General features: G+C 45.8%; 1 protein-coding gene across 9 annotated transcripts in view; it reads left to right on the forward strand.

Moving 5' to 3' along the window:
- Positions 1–15,828, forward strand: part of celf2 (cugbp, Elav-like family member 2) — a 167,155-nt gene that overhangs the window by 144,043 nt on the left and 7,284 nt on the right. For 4 of the 9 annotated variants that reach the window (XM_026326695.1, XM_026326698.1, XM_026326690.1 and 1 more), the window contains 3 exons: positions 1,417–1,578; positions 2,945–3,008; positions 14,219–14,347. In XM_026326695.1, coding sequence (XP_026182480.1) covers positions 1,417–1,578; positions 2,945–3,008; positions 14,219–14,347 — 355 coding nt within the window. Of the gene's footprint in view, positions 1–1,416; positions 1,579–2,944; positions 3,009–7,899; positions 8,035–14,218; positions 14,348–15,828 lie in introns of all 9 variants that reach the window. The other 5 variants (XM_026326691.1, XM_026326697.1, XM_026326699.1 and 2 more) reach the window with 4 other exon arrangements.

A 15,828-nucleotide genomic window follows, 5' to 3' on the forward strand; every position in this document is an offset into this window, starting at 1 on the left:
TGTTTTGAATTTTAAGTTGACTTGAAGCCGATGAACTTGTCTGATCATACTGCAGGTTAATTTCTCTAAACTGATCCGAAGTCTGTGTTATATACGACTCGTTTTAAATAACGAGGACACGCACGTCAACGGACAGAAACTACAGACATTTCACATTTACCCACATCAACTCACAGGTACTTGACATATATCTCAGCTCTGTGCGCGCACAGCGAAGTAGCCAAATCCCTCCTCTCCGTCGCCGAGTGCAGATCGTGCCTCAAACTAAATGTTTCAATCAAAAGGGTTTTATTCTCCTGTGGCAGATTGCCTTTGTTTCAGACGGATTTGCCCCTAGTTAAGCTTTGATTGCAGCATGTGTGCAATGGCGTGGTTTGATAGATTATGACTTAGTGCTTCAGCTTCACTCGGGTTAAGTTTTCTCTGCAACTTTCATCACAAACACGTTTTTTTTTCTTTCCTTTGTGTAATATTAGTTAGTGTGTGTGTGTGTGTGTGTGTTTGCTGCATGTCTGATGTGTTACCCACAATGTGTAAGTGTGTATTGGACACTTCATTCATCACACACACACACACACACACAGACGGTGCTGCTGTTGAAGGACTAGACATTCAGTTAATTAGATACACTTGTTCTGATTGTCCAGATCTCCAAATCTTCCTCTTGCCCTCTCAACCTCTCCTGGCCATCCCAGTCACTCTGACTCTGTCTTTTCTCCCCACTTGCTCCCTCACACACACTATTACAATGACCCTAACACACACACACACACACACACACATATGAAGTCTCTCTTCATATGAGATGATGAAATAGTTGGAGAACTCTGGAAATCTGTTTCTGGTGAAACTGTTCTGGACTCAGAGACAACTGAGCCCTAGTGGGAGACAGAAGAAAGCCCCACCGGCTTTAGAGTCAAGTTTCCTGTGTGTGTGTGTGTGTGTGTGTGTGTGTGTGAGTGTGAGAGAGAGAGAGAGAGAGAGAGAGAGAGAGGAGAATTTTACAAGGTGGTTTTAATTGAGAACAAATTTATTTTTCTACTGATTTATTGTTTATTAATACAAAATGTGTGTACTGGTTGTACAGTGTTCTGTGTGTGTGTGTGTGCGCGCATCTTTAATTGTCCTGCCTTTATTAAATGCATCCATATATGAATCATTTTTATGTTTGTGTTTTTGCCTGCTATCATCATAAACAGCAGTTGCTTTTTAAGTCTGTGCACAAATAAACCAGCATCCATAACTTTCTTTTTCTTTCTTCTCTTCATTTTCCCACATTTTCTCTTCTTCTCTGCTCATTTTTCATCCTTTTATTCTTTACCTCGTTTTTCTCTCGCCTCCTGCTACGTCCCTCTTCTCTCCCCTCTTCCCCTCTCTCCTGTTCCCTCCTTCCTCTCCTCCTCTTCCTCGCCACAGGGCTGCTCGTCCCCCATCGTGGTGAAGTTCGCCGACACACAGAAGGACAAGGAGCAGCGGCGTCTGCAGCAGCAGCTGGCGCAGCAGATGCAGCAGCTCAACAGTGCGACCACCTGGGGGAGCCTGACAGGCCTGGGCGGCCTCACCCCGCAGTATCTGGCTGTAAGGAGCGCCGCCATGCCGCCCACCTCCACCTCCACCTCACCTCCTCCTACACCTCTTATGCAGCCTCATGACCCAAAACATCCAGGCTTACCATCTTTACCTCCCCTGTTCCCCCTTAGCCCAGCCATTGTTCCTCCCCCCCGTTGCATAGTGCGGAAATCAGGTCTCTGAATTGGATTTAATGCTGCCAGAGGATTATATTCTAGGTTCAATATCTCACAAATTTCACACCAGGAAAAAAGTGCAGGATCCAGTGTTTCTTTATGTATTTTAAAATTCTCCATGCAGAGTAGCTGTGGTGAAATTCTCAGTGCATGGGCGTGTTCAGGAAGGATTTTTATTTTGGCAGCTTCCTGTTAAATTTTAAATCTTGGCCAACTCATCCACTGAAAAACAGAAACTATCATTCCTATCTGTTCTAACTGGCATCATTTCTGTTGTTTCTTTTTCCATCAGTAGTTAATCATGATGGCCAAATAATAATAAAAATGTTTGTTGACTCAACTTTTACTATATGACGGACACAAACTTGGGTGGAAACTCCGCTGCACTTGTCTGAGACTCATCGGTTGATTTGATTGATTGGCATTTCTTCGTTTTATGGTTCAGACCCCTGATCCCCCTCCCCTCTGTGCAGACTCATATTCAGGACTCCTCTCTCAGAAGGTTGTAGCACTAACCTTTGACTCACTGCACTTCGCTTTCTAAACGAACAGCCCAAAGTCGCCTCAAAACACACATCTCAAAAGTCTTGAATTCGATTCTCAGTTAGTTGGATCCTAAGTGCAATTTGCACCTGTCTTTTCAGCGAGAGCTCAGACAAACATCCCTCCTTCACTGGATATTGATTTATTTGGGGGGGGGGGGGGGGGGGGGGGTTGCGAATTGAGATAAAAATGTATTTGTGAGTTGGGCCCTAGATTTCTCTTCTTATTCAATAGTCCTTCTCGGTCTTTTGAAAAGATTAAGCTCCAGTCTGGAGGAAAAAAAAATCGCACACAATAGAAACAAGATGTTAATTTGCTGTTAATTCAAGTCTTTGAAGGATGAGTTTTTGACAGCATCAGTATTCCACTTTTGTTTGGGAATCTAATTAGTCGGCTAGATTAGAGCTTTCATGCTCAACTTGTCTGGGAGAATCATGGTGGAATACAAACAGTGTTTGCTTAGAGGAGAGATCAAACTATATTAGCAGCTCATTTACTCATCGAGCACTGATGCAAAAACCACATTGCTAAACCGTTCATTATGAGTTTAGTTCTCAATGTAGCACTGTAGAGACATGTATTAAGCGTTCAGTATCTCACTTATTTCTCCTGTTTCTTTTTTCTCTACCTTGTCTCTCTTCCTTTCTTGCCATCAGTTGCTTCAGCAAGCAACCTCCTCCGGTAACCTAGGAGCCTTCAGCGGGATCCAGCAGATGGCCGGTGAGTCAAAAATCAGTCGATAAACTCTCCCTGAAAACACGATCTACCACAGCAATGGACTCTTTGTTGCGCCTCTGTTTTTTTTTTTTTTTTTTTTTTTGACAGACTTCTAAAACAGGACCAAAGAGCATAACAGATGAACTTGCATGGTGGAGTAAAGAGAGATCTTTGCCCTGAAGATTTATTAACGGTTGCTAAGATTTGTCTTGATCTTTTAATGAGGCCAGACAAGAGTTGTGCCCTGGGCGTGTAACAGTAGCACCGAGGCTTTGTCAGGGATGGATGAATCACAGAAAAGAGGCAAGAAAAGAAAGGGGACTGGAGAAAATGGTTAAAAGTGGGTTCTTTTGGAGGGTTTCTTGCACTGCAGACTGGCGCCATCTACTGCTCTAAAAACTGTGGAGGGTCTGTGACTGTCGTCTGCACGTCCATATTTCCTTTAAAGAGTATCTGCAGGTTCAGGGCAAATTTAAGATGATTTGAAGCATTTTAGTGCCACAAGAGTCGCATTTGAAAACATTAGTCAAATCCACCTGTTTTACAATAAATAATGAGAGGCCCGATTCTAAATGGACTGAATAAGCAAAAGGACAGAAGGAAATAGGAAATAAGGTGATAAGGAGCAGCCCAGCTCTCTTAAGTGAAGCTGATGAAATAAAAAATACATATTGTATTAACCCAGTTCTGTATTAATCTAAGCCTTGAGCATGCCAAGAAGCCTCCTATTAAATGTTGAACAAGATAAAATCTCTAGTCTTTACGAAATATAATTTTTAGGGCTTTAAGTTTGGGTTATTTAAAACGTAAAAAGAAGCCGCGGATCCTCCCTCTCATCATCCATGACTTCTCTCTTTCCATTAAACTCTTCCCCTCCTTCTCACCACTCTCTTCTCTTATTTATTTTAAGCTTCTTTTGCTGACACTCTTGCACCTCCCACCCTCTTTTTCATCTCACCTTTACGCCTCCCTCCATCCTTCACGCTCTCTGTTCTACCTTCCTTTGCTCTTCTCCTACACCTCCCTGGGTTTATTAGTGAGGTGTCAGCTTCTAGTCAGATGACACAGGGAAACAGAATAAAGAAATTAGCAGAGAACGATAAAGGATCTAAGTGTGATGGGAGTTTTTAAAGTGGGGAGCGTCTTCGTGTATCCTCCAGTTTTCTGTCATGTTCCCTTGAGTTACAGTGCCTTGCAATTTCCCTGTGGCAGCCTGAATGTTTTTTCCCACTCTGAGCTCAAACACACATTTTCCTTACAAATAGACACACTGACACGGATAAATAGGCTCTGGGATTTGGAACCGAGGGTGAGTAACGGTGTCTGAATCCGGCGATCTGTTGGTCCTCCATCTGCGAGCGAGAGAGCGAGCGAGAGAGAGAGAGCATTAGTGATTGGCAGGAGATGTGAGACAGCTGAATGACATCTGGTCGCAGTCTTTAACATGAGGAGCCGCAGAGCTGAGAGGCTTCAATTACACCAATGAGCATTCAATTAGACGCAGCCAACGCCAGCCTGGTGCAGCCCGGCTCTGCCACACACACACACACACACACACACACACACACACACACACACACACACACACACACAAGCATCCCCGCACACATATGTACTCACAGTCACTCACACACTCACGTACCATCTGCACAGCCCGGATATTCTGACTCTGATGTGCGAAATAGATTGTATTTGTCTCATACTGTCTCTTCTGTTTTTTTCTATCTCCCTCTTTCTCTCTCTCTGTACGGCTTCATCTCTACTTTATTCCCCTCTAACCCAGTTATTTTTATCTCCTGCCTGCTCCTTTTCTCCTTATAACTGTCTTGAAAATGTATTTTCAATGAGGGAGATAGCCTTTGACAAATGCAAGTAAGAATTGGTGTAGAACGGCTCTGAGGAAGGGGAAAAAAGATGTTGTGTGGAGAGAGAGAGGGAGAGACAGAAAGAGAGCTGCAGTGGAGAGAAAGAGGTGAGAAAAGATGGAAAAGAATAATAATAATTTGGGAGTTGAAAAGGTTGGAAGAGTCCAGGACAAAATTGAAGGAATTGGGAGCAGAAAGGAAGGAAGGAAATAGATAAGAGGTGGGAAAGGTAGATATGGAAAACTGGAAAGGAGAAAGGGAATAGGTGATAGGAAGGGGACAGGATAGGAAAGCAAAATAAGAAAAAATATAATGAATGATGAAAAAGTGAAGTAAGGGAAAGGGAAGGAAATATGATGAGGAAAAGGGCTGCAAGGGAAAGCAGAGGAAATTAAATGAAATGGGAGGGAAGGGGAAGTAGAAAAAAAGCAGAGAAGACAGGGAACTGAGGAAAAAATGAAAGGACAAAAGGAAAAGAAAAGGGGAGAGGAAAGGAAACAGGAGGTTGGGGAAGAGAAGGCAGGACAGGGAACTGAGGGAAAAGGAATGAAATGGGGAAAAAACAGGAAGAGATGGGAGAAACTGGGAATAAGAATGGAGAACAGGATTGGGAAAAGAAAGAAAGAAAAAAGAATCAGATAAATACAAACAAACAGAAACATTAAACGAAGGAATATGGGCAGAAAAGCAAATGTGGTCAAACAAAAGAAAAGCAAAAAGCAGAGAAAAGGGCAGCCAAGGTACGACAAAGGCAGCACTGCACGGCTGTAACACTGACCATTTATTTACACTGTAAACACACTGAAGAGGTAGTATCCCCAAAACGTTTGTGTGGGTAGATGTGAGCCTCTGCGGTCAGCCCTGTCGTATCAGCCCCTCTCCAAACGCCCCCAGAGGGAGAGACCGGCGAAATAAAAATCTCCTTCATATTATAATAAAGAGCCACAAAGGAGAGCTCTCAGAAAACAGACTCCTTCCCTCTGTGGAAGCTGCTCTGCAGTGGCAGTAATGAGTCTGCCTGAGCCAGCAGCACTGAAACCTCCTCGTCCTGCTCATGAGGTGCATTGTGTGCCTTATATAAAAGGAGGAAAACAAAAACAGTCTGAATTAGTGCGAGGTTCGACTGTGCGTTGGCAGAATTTGATAGAAAGAAAGACGGTGACAGATGTTTTATTCCCACCTTGCATCGAAATAGAAATCCATTTTGGCTTTTGATGTATCGCAGAAAATTGGAGCAAATCACTTTGAAAACAAGATTGGTTTTGGTTTCCGTGCGCTCCACAGTAAGTTAAAAAAAAAAAAAAAAAGTACCTCCTCGTTACTGCGAGCACGTGCACGCTCAACTCGGCGTTCCCGCTCACGTGCACTTTCCTGCTGCAGGACGACCTCGAAACAACAGCGTTTAGAAACCAGCAGCCGCCTCTTTGTTTATTTATTTTCCATTTAATTTACAAAGGAGGAGTGTGAGCTGATGGGTCCAGCCATCTGTTGTCGTTGGCTGCGTGCGGTCCGGTTTGGGTGAGGGAGGTCTTTGATTGGACGCTCAAACCTCAGACCACTGACTGCAGTGTCCGACAACAGGGATCTTCTTCATGGTGTCTTGTTCGTGTATGTGTGTCTGTTTGTACGTGCGAGTGTGTGTGTGTGTGCGTGTGTGTATTCCCATGGTACTGTATATACACCCAGGCTGTATATACGACACATACACCTCACATTGACAGTGTCCACCCTTTTCCCTCTAACAAGCTCATGAGTCAGAGGAAGCTTCTCTCTGGTAAGAACAACTTCTGCTTTACGAGGTTCAGCACTGGACACACACGTGCAGGACACACACATGTTTGTGGAGTGGTTTGACAGAAGGTGTGTTATAGCCTCTGCCTCGCCATCATTTAGGTGTTAGCGTGTAGACGGGCCAGAGTTCAGCCTGTGTGTGAGAGTTGAAAGTCTCAGTCTGTTGCTGACATGAGCAGAGCCTGATCGATATGCAGAGCAGGCTGGTGTCAGCTCTTCTCTGGTTATTCTAACTGTGTTTTTATCACCGTAACGTTTGTGGCAGCCGAATGTACAGTAATGTTTAACTTCCTACCCTCTTGTGTTTTCTGTCGTTTTCCATAGTAACGTTCATTAAATTCAAATTAAAATCAGACCCGTTACGACCAGAAATGTGCTAAAAGCCAAATATCAGCTGATGTGTCTGTACCTGACTTGTTATTTCTTACATTTATTTGACAGGAACATTTCACAGTGCTCGCTGATCAACACAGCTGTGAACTGTAAATGAACCAGAGTTGGCCTACGAGGCTAAACACTGTCTGTCTCCCCCCAGGCAGATGTTAACAAGGCAGCCCTTAAAACGTTCAAACATCAGCATCAGCCTCAAAAATCTCATATCACTCAGGCTCTAATCATGACCCGGTGCTGCGGATATGTCGGTTTTTATTCACTTATTAGACTTTTGTTCATACAGGCACAAGTTAGCTGAGCAAAGAAGGAGCTCTAGTCGTATCTCAAGTGATATAATTGGCAGCAAAAAAAAACCTCGATAACTAGACAAAGAAGGTTTTTTTTGTTTCGTTTTTTTCCAGTTGTATTTTTCCATTTCTTCTCCACTGAGCTTTACTCTGCTGCTGCATGGACAGAAACCTAGAAGTTTAACTAAATCAGGGAGATTATTTCTGCCTCCAGAGCAGCTCTGCCTTGGAGAAATGCAGCAAACCTAAACACTACAACAGCTGCTTTTACTGATGTAAGCACTGTGGGGACTTATTAGTGAAATCAGCTGCTGTAGTGTTTCCTCCACACACTGGCACAGATTTTCTGGAGCTGTCTAAAGGCAGAGCTGGAGATAATATAAAGATTATTTCCAGGCAGTCAAGTGTATCCACGCTCTCCACTGTTCTTCTTGTTCACCTTCGGACACCGAGCAGCTAACTCGTGTTCAGTGCTGTCCCGGTCCAGCCGGACGACCCAGCCACGCCTCAGCCTCGCTCCCCAGGTTTGACACCACCCTCTCTGGCTCCTCTCTCCAGGTATGAGTGCTCTGCAGTTGCAGAACCTGGCCACTTTAGCGGCGGCAGCGGCGGCGGCCCAAAACTCAGCCAGCCCCTCCACCGCAAACCCCCTGTCCTCCAACGCCGCCTCCCTGGGAGCGTTGGCCAGCCCAGGTAACGCCGTAGCCACTCAGGTTGGGGGTCCGACGCCGGGGGGGGGGCCAGCGCCTGCCTACGTCCTCCACTCTTCACCGTCCCCATTACCAGTGTTGTCGCCCCATGATCCCGACACTTCATCGCCATCAACTAATCATCGCTGCCGAAACATGACCATCTCCATTGTTCGGCTCTCCGTGTTGTTGACCTCCTTTCTGGCACAGTCCCATGGTGTGTGCATCCCCCGTCTCCGCTTCTCACACCTTCATCTTACTAGCGAAACCATGCTGTGTTGTTGATGCGCCGCCTACCTGCGTCGTCCTGTCTCTGAACGTGTCACTTCCTCTCCGTGTGGCCCGACAACACGCCATCCTGTGATCTCACGCACTGTTTGTGTGTGTGTGCATGTATGTGTGGTTTGTGCCTAAATGTTCCTGTCAGGTTCAGATCTGTGTGTTTTCATTGTACATGGGTTCTGTGCGTGTGTGTGTGTGTGTGTGTGTGTGTGTCACCTCACCAGCTGTAGAGACTCTTAGGATGTTGTTTCCCAGCAGACGGCCTTTGTTTGCACCTGTGTGTGTGTGTGTGTTGGTGTTTGTGTGTGCTCATGGCTGAAGGTTTAAAAACTACCAGTGAACTCAGCTCAGGTTTAAATATCACTACCTTCAGATTTTCTCCTTCCATCTTCTCCCTCCCTGCCCCTCCCCTCTCCTTGTGTTCCTTCTCGTTGCCCTCGTCTGTTTGCTGCTGCCCTCCTTTTGACAGCTCCCTTTTCTGGCTCCATCAATTCTCCCCTTTCATGTCGGCTCGGCCTCGCCAAGCAGCCGTGTTTTTGCTGTCTCTTTTGGACTGCACTCCCAACAGAGCATGAATATGAAAAGCTACTCCCTCACGCCTCCCCTCCTCTTCAACGTCCTCCTCTTCACGTTAACGCTTGGCATTGCACGTTCCATCCCACTTCCTGCATCCATCGAGAAAAAGCAGAGAAAAGGCAGCCAAGTACGACAAAGGCAGCACTGCACGGCTGTAACACTGACCATTTATTTACACTGTAAACACACTGAAGAGGTAGTATCCCCAAAACGTTTGTGTGGGTAGATGTGAGCCTCTGCGGTCAGCCCTGTCGTATCAGCCCCTCTCCCAAACGCCCCCAAGAGGGAGAGACCGGCGAAATAAAAATCTCCTTTCATATTATAATAAAGAGCCACAAAGGAGAGCTCTCAGAAAACAGACTCCTTCCCTCTGTGGAAGCTGCTCTGCAGTGGCAGTAATGAGTCTGCCTGAGCCAGCAGCACTGAAACCTCCTCGTCCTGCTCATGAGGTGCATTGTGTGCCTTATATAAAAGGAGGAAGGAAAACAAAAACAGTCTGAATTAGTGCGAGGTTCGACTGTGCGTTGGCAGAATTGATAGAAAGAAAGACGGTGACAGATGTTTTATTCCCACCTTGCATCGAATAGAAATCCATTTTGGCTTTTGATGTATCGCAGAAAATTGGAGCAAATCACTTTGAAAACAAGATTGGTTTTGGTTTCCGTGCGCTCCACAGTAAGTTAAAAAAAAAAAAAAAAAGTACCTCCTCGTTACTGCGAGCACGTGCACGCTCAACTCGGCGTTCCCGCTCACGTGCACTTTCCTGCTGCAGGACGACCTCGAAACAACAGCGTTTAGAAACCAGCAGCCGCCTCTTTGTTTATTTATTTTCCATTTAATTTACAAAGGAGGAGTGTGAGCTGATGGGTCCAGCCATCTGTTGTCGTTGGCTGCGTGCGGTCCGGTTTGGGTGAGGGAGGTCTTTGATTGGACGCTCAAACCTCAGACCACTGACTGCAGTGTCCGACAACAGGGATCTTCTTCATGGTGTCTTGTTCGTGTATGTGTGTCTGTTTGTACGTGCGAGTGTGTGTGTGTGTGCGTGTGTGTATTCCCATGGTACTGTATATACACCCAGGCTGTATATACGACACATACACCTCACATTGACAGTGTCCACCCTTTTCCCTCTAACAAGCTCATGAGTCAGAGGAAGCTTCTCTCTGGTAAGAACAACTTCTGCTTTACGAGGTTCAGCACTGGACACACACGTGCAGGACACACACATGTTTGTGGAGTGGTTTGACAGAAGGTGTGTTATAGCCTCTGCCTCGCCATCATTTAGGTGTTAGCGTGTAGACGGGCCAGAGTTCAGCCTGTGTGTGAGAGTTGAAAGTCTCAGTCTGTTGCTGACATGAGCAGAGCCTGATCGATATGCAGAGCAGGCTGGTGTCAGCTCTTCTCTGGTATTCTAACTGTGTTTTTATCACCGTAACGTTTGTGGCAGCCGAATGTACAGTAATGTTTAACTTCCTACCCTCTTGTGTTTTCTGTCGTTTTCCATAGTAACGTTCATTAAATTCAAATTAAAATCAGACCCGTTACGACCAGAAATGTGCTAAAAGCCAAATATCAGCTGATGTGTCTGTACCTGACTTGTTATTTCTTACATTTATTTGACAGGAACATTTCACAGTGCTCGCTGATCAACACAGCTGTGAACTGTAAATGAACCAGAGTTGGCCTACGAGGCTAAACACTGTCTGTCTCCCCCCAGGCAGATGTTAACAAGGCAGCCCTTAAAACGTTCAAACATCAGCATCAGCCTCAAAATCTCATATCACTCAGGCTCTAATCATGACCCGGTGCTGCGGATATGTCGGTTTTTATTCACTTATTAGACTTTTGTTCATACAGGCACAAGTTAGCTGAGCAAAGAAGGAGCTCTAGTCGTATCTCAAGTGATATAATTGGCAGCAAAAAAAAACCTCGATAACTAGACAAAGAAGGTTTTTTTGTTTCGTTTTTTTCCAGTTGTATTTTTCCATTTCTTCTCCACTGAGCTTTACTCTGCTGCTGCATGGACAGAAACCTAGAAGTTTAACTAAATCAGGGAGATTATTTCTGCCTCCAGAGCAGCTCTGCCTTGGAGAAATGCAGCAAACCTAAACACTACAACAGCTGCTTTTACTGATGTAAGCACTGTGGGGACTTATTAGTGAAATCAGCTGCTGTAGTGTTTCCTCCACACACTGGCACAGATTTTCTGGAGCTGTCTAAAGGCAGAGCTGGAGATAATATAAAGATTATTTCCAGGCAAGTCAAGTGTATCCACGCTCTCCACTGTTCTTCTTGTTCACCTTCGGACACCGAGCAGCTAACTCGTGTTCAGTGCTGTCCCGGTCCAGCCGGACGACCCAGCCACGCCTCAGCCTCGCTCCCCAGGTTTGACACCACCCTCTCTGGCTCCTCTCTCCAGGTATGAGTGCTCTGCAGTTGCAGAACCTGGCCACTTTAGCGGCGGCAGCGGCGGCGGCCCAAAACTCAGCCAGCCCCTCCACCGCAAACCCCCTGTCCTCCAACGCCGCCTCCCTGGGAGCGTTGGCCAGCCCAGGTAACGCCGTAGCCACTCAGGTTGGGGGTCCGACGCCGGGGGGGGGGCCAGCGCCTGCCTACGTCCTCCACTCTTCACCGTCCCCATTACCAGTGTTGTCGCCCCATGATCCCGACACTTCATCGCCATCAACTAATCATCGCTGCCGAAACATGACCATCTCCATTGTTCGGCTCTCCGTGTTGTTGACCTCCTTTCTGGCACAGTCCCATGGTGTGTGCATCCCCCGTCTCCGCTTCTCACACCTTCATCTTACTAGCGAAACCATGCTGTGTTGTTGATGCGCCGCCTACCTGCGTCGTCCTGTCTCTGAACGTGTCACTTCCTCTCCGTGTGGCCCGACAACACGCCATCCTGTGATCTCACGCACTGTTTGTGTGTGTGTGCATGTATGTGTGGTTTGTGCCTAAATGTTCCTGTCAGGTTCAGATCTGTGTGTTTTCATTGTACATGGGTTCTGTGCGTGTGTGTGTGTGTGTGTGTGTGTGTGTCACCTCACCAGCTGTAGAGACTCTTAGGATGTTGTTTCCCAGCAGACGGCCTTTGTTTGCACCTGTGTGTGTGTGTGTGTTGGTGTTTTGTGTCTGCTCATGGCTGAAGGTTTAAAAACTACCAGTGAACTCAGCTCAGGTTAAATATCACTACCTTCAGATTTTCTCCTTCCATCTTCTCCCTCCCTGCCCCTCCTCCTCTCCTTGTGTTCCTTCTCGTTGCCCTCGTCTTTTGCTGCTGCCCTCCTTTTGACAAGCTCCCTGTTTCTGCTCCATCATTCTCCCCTTTCATGTCGGCTCGGCCTCGCTCCAGCAGCCGTGGTTTTGCTGTCTCTTTTGGACTGCACTCCCAACAGAGCATGAATATGAAAAGCTACTCCTCCTCACGCCTCCCCTCCTCTTCACGTCCTCCTCTTCCACGTTAACGCTTGCACCGTTTCCATCCCACTTCCTGCATCCATCGAGCCGGCTCGCGCTGGCGTGAATGCCCGTTCTCGTCTCCTCTCTCTCTCTCTTCCTTTCTTCACTCGTTCCCTCCATACTTTTCACCTTCTCTCTTCTGTTCCAGCCTCTCCCTCTCTTTCTGACTCTGAATGTCAGTCCAACCTTGAATAGTACACACTCAGGTTGAGCTCCTCGGTGTGAATGAGTGGCGCTATACTGCATGTGTCAATGAAAGTGAAAGCGTCACAGCAGTTTGATAAATATAGACAGTTCTGCATGGAGACAGGCTCGTCTTTGTTTTGTGCTCCCTTCTATCACGCCATTTCTTAAAACATACAGCGGCACTCCTGCTTTGTTGGCTTCGCTTTGATGAGATCAAGGGTAAATGAAATAGATTCAATCTCTTTGTCTAAAATCAGAACCAGGTTGCGAGCTTTGTTGTGCTCCGTACCTCCCCCCCCCATCTCACCCACCACCACTGACATACCAGTTCACGTATGGAACATGTTTCACGTCGGTGTGTGTTCAGGTGTATGTGTGTGTGTTTGTGTCCACTGTTTTGACGTCACCTGGTATGTTGTGTGTGTGTTGTGGTGTCAGTGACAACATGATGAACTGATTTAAAACCAACTGTGCCCGAGGAGAAGACATTTAAACAGGAACAAACCTTCTTCTGATTGTGCTCTTGGCTTTCTGTGCATTTGTCTGCTTTCCTTGGATATGGGCCCTGTGCTTTTTATCGCCATCACAGCATCTACTTCAATGTAGCCTGAAAACAAACACAGAAGTCTTTTCTTCTCCTTATAATTTAGTACAAATAGGCTGAAGGTGCTTGTTAGAGTAATTAAAGGTGTTCTATGTCATATTGTGAAACATCAGCATACAATGGATCCATAGGAGTGAGACCACTGTGGAGAAAATTAGGTGTGTCGAGATCACCTTTCCCTTGAACCCAGCTGCTTCTTGTTGAGAACATGTTTCAAGTTTTCTCCAGGCTCTGCTTGAATGATAAAGCTCCCAGCATTCATGCTCATCACCACAAAGCTTCAGAAACATTCACAGTGTGTAACCCCTGCATGGCTGTGGTTTAATAATAGAAAATGTGAGTTTCTAATAATCTCTACACATCGAGCTCTGCAGCAGGGAGCCAGTCACAGTGATTGATTAAACAAAGCCAAGTGTTTGACTCCGTGTGACCACTGAGTCTTGGTCATTTAAACAGAAAATGCCATCAAATCACTCAGTGCTGATATTTGGGCATGTTTTCTCAATTTGGTTGTGGGGCTGCACGTTCAGCAAATTTGGAAACTCCTTAAAGGGATCAAGTCCAAGGTCGTCTTAGATTTATTGAAAAGAAGAGTTTTAAATTCAGAATAATGCAAAATCTGACATAGATTAAATGGAATATACTGACAAATTAAACTTCAATGTCAAGCACAAACCAGAATCACTGAAAACATAAGCTCCATAGTAGAGGGTGGAAATGTAGAGCAGGCAGCCGGTCTTCTCAGCAGTGGTTTCAGTTGTTTGCAGTCGTAACATAAATATTTCAGTTGTCTGACAATTTACTGATGTTAAATTTCTGCTTTTTGCACTTTCTGTGTAAACTCTGTAAAGGCCAAGCTGAGTTTTAACAAGTATTTAACAAGACCGCCTTCAGCTCTGCTGGAGGAGCCTTGTCGACTTTTGTTAAATGCTTCTATAACATGTCTGCTTCTTTGTCTCCTGCTCTCCTTCTTCACCTCTCTTTTCCCTCCATTTTTATTCTCTTCGTCCCGCTGCCTCCTCCCCCCCCCCCCCCCCCCCCCCCCCTTCCCCTCCCTCTTCTTCTCTTCCCCCAGCAGCAGGTACCACGGCCAGCTCCAACGCCGGCGCCATGAACTCTCTGACCTCTCTGGGGACCCTGCAGGGCCTGGCAGGCGCAACTGTGGGCCTGAACAACATTAATGCACTAGCAGGTAGCGTCAACAGTGAGTATTCACCCTGCCATCAGCCACTCCACCTCCACCTCCAGCCATCCTCACACACCTGCAACATCATCATCACAACCTGTGATTGGACGCAGAGAGACGCGGCGTTACAGCTAAACAGCTTCTCCAGCTTTAATATTGAATCTTTGCAGTACTAACTAAAGTAACTGTTGAAGAAGAACCTGCAGGATTTACAGTAAAAACACATCAGAACACGTCCAACTCTGTGTGTATGGAAACATTTTCTCCATGTATATAATTCATAAACGGTAGGAAACAGGGATTGCATCATAATTTACTTAATTCTAGATATTAAAGTTTATATTATTATGCAGGACAAAACTACTGCAGAGAATAAAAGAGCAGAAAAGGTAAACACAAGGACAAACATACGCAGAAGAATATTCAGGATGTGTGTGTTTAGTTGTTCCCAGCATCTCTCTGTGTCTGTTTGACTTGAAAATGAACTTCCTCATTCATTCATCCGGACACAGATCTCTCATCCATCCATCCATTGCTCCATCTCTCCATCTGCTTCCTGGTTGTGTCCTGGGTTGTGCTTGCTGTGGGAGTGCTGGTGTCACCTCATGGGTCTGTCTCTGTGTGGGATCATGCTGTTGTTGTTCTGCATCGTTTGTTTTACTAATGTCATGCCCAATAGATCCAAATTACACTCATCAAACTATTTTCCTACAGAAAAAAATATTTTCATTCTTCCAAAGACCTGATTTAATTTCCATTCCAAAAATACAATTATGAAAAATGTCAATTTTAATGCAACAAACTCCGGCCAAGTCGAGAAATATAAAATGTGCCTGTTTTTCTGTGCATCCATTTATATTTAACAAACTCAAATCTGACACTTTCCATGCACAAAAATATATATGACAGTTTCCATTCCCGCTAAATAAAATGCACTTTGACAGTCGCTCTGCTGGGCCGATCCTGAGCACATACATGTTTCGATCCACATGTGAATGGTTTTGACTACACTGCGTGTGGTGTGTGTGTCCTGCCTTTGACCTCTGGGGAGACGGGACTGGGATCTTAATCATGGCTGTTATGACAGCAGAGATCCTGTACTACCGGCATCTTCCACCACATTATTCTCCTCTGACCTTTACCGCTCCTCAGCTGGAGTAGCTGTATCCGCTGTGTAAATCATAGACGCGTCTCCGCGAGCACACGCAGGTACAGGAACACAGGAAACACACACACACACACACTCACGCTCGTCCTTTCAAAAGCAACGAGTCGCTTTCGTTTTGCATCGCGCTCTGTCCCGGCTAACCCTTCCCTCCTCTTCGTGCCCCGTCCGCACACACACACACACACACATACACACACCCAGCACCAACAACAACCGCCCTCATTTAAACACATCTAGGCCTTAATTGAATTGCAAAGGTCACCGGTGCAATTATTCCTGAATAAATGAGTGACCTATAATCCAGAGCTCCGCGGTGATAATTTATTTCACT

This window comes from Mastacembelus armatus, chromosome 23, assembly GCF_900324485.2.
Source record: "Mastacembelus armatus chromosome 23, fMasArm1.2, whole genome shotgun sequence".
Lineage (NCBI taxonomy): Eukaryota > Metazoa > Chordata > Actinopteri > Synbranchiformes > Mastacembelidae > Mastacembelus > Mastacembelus armatus.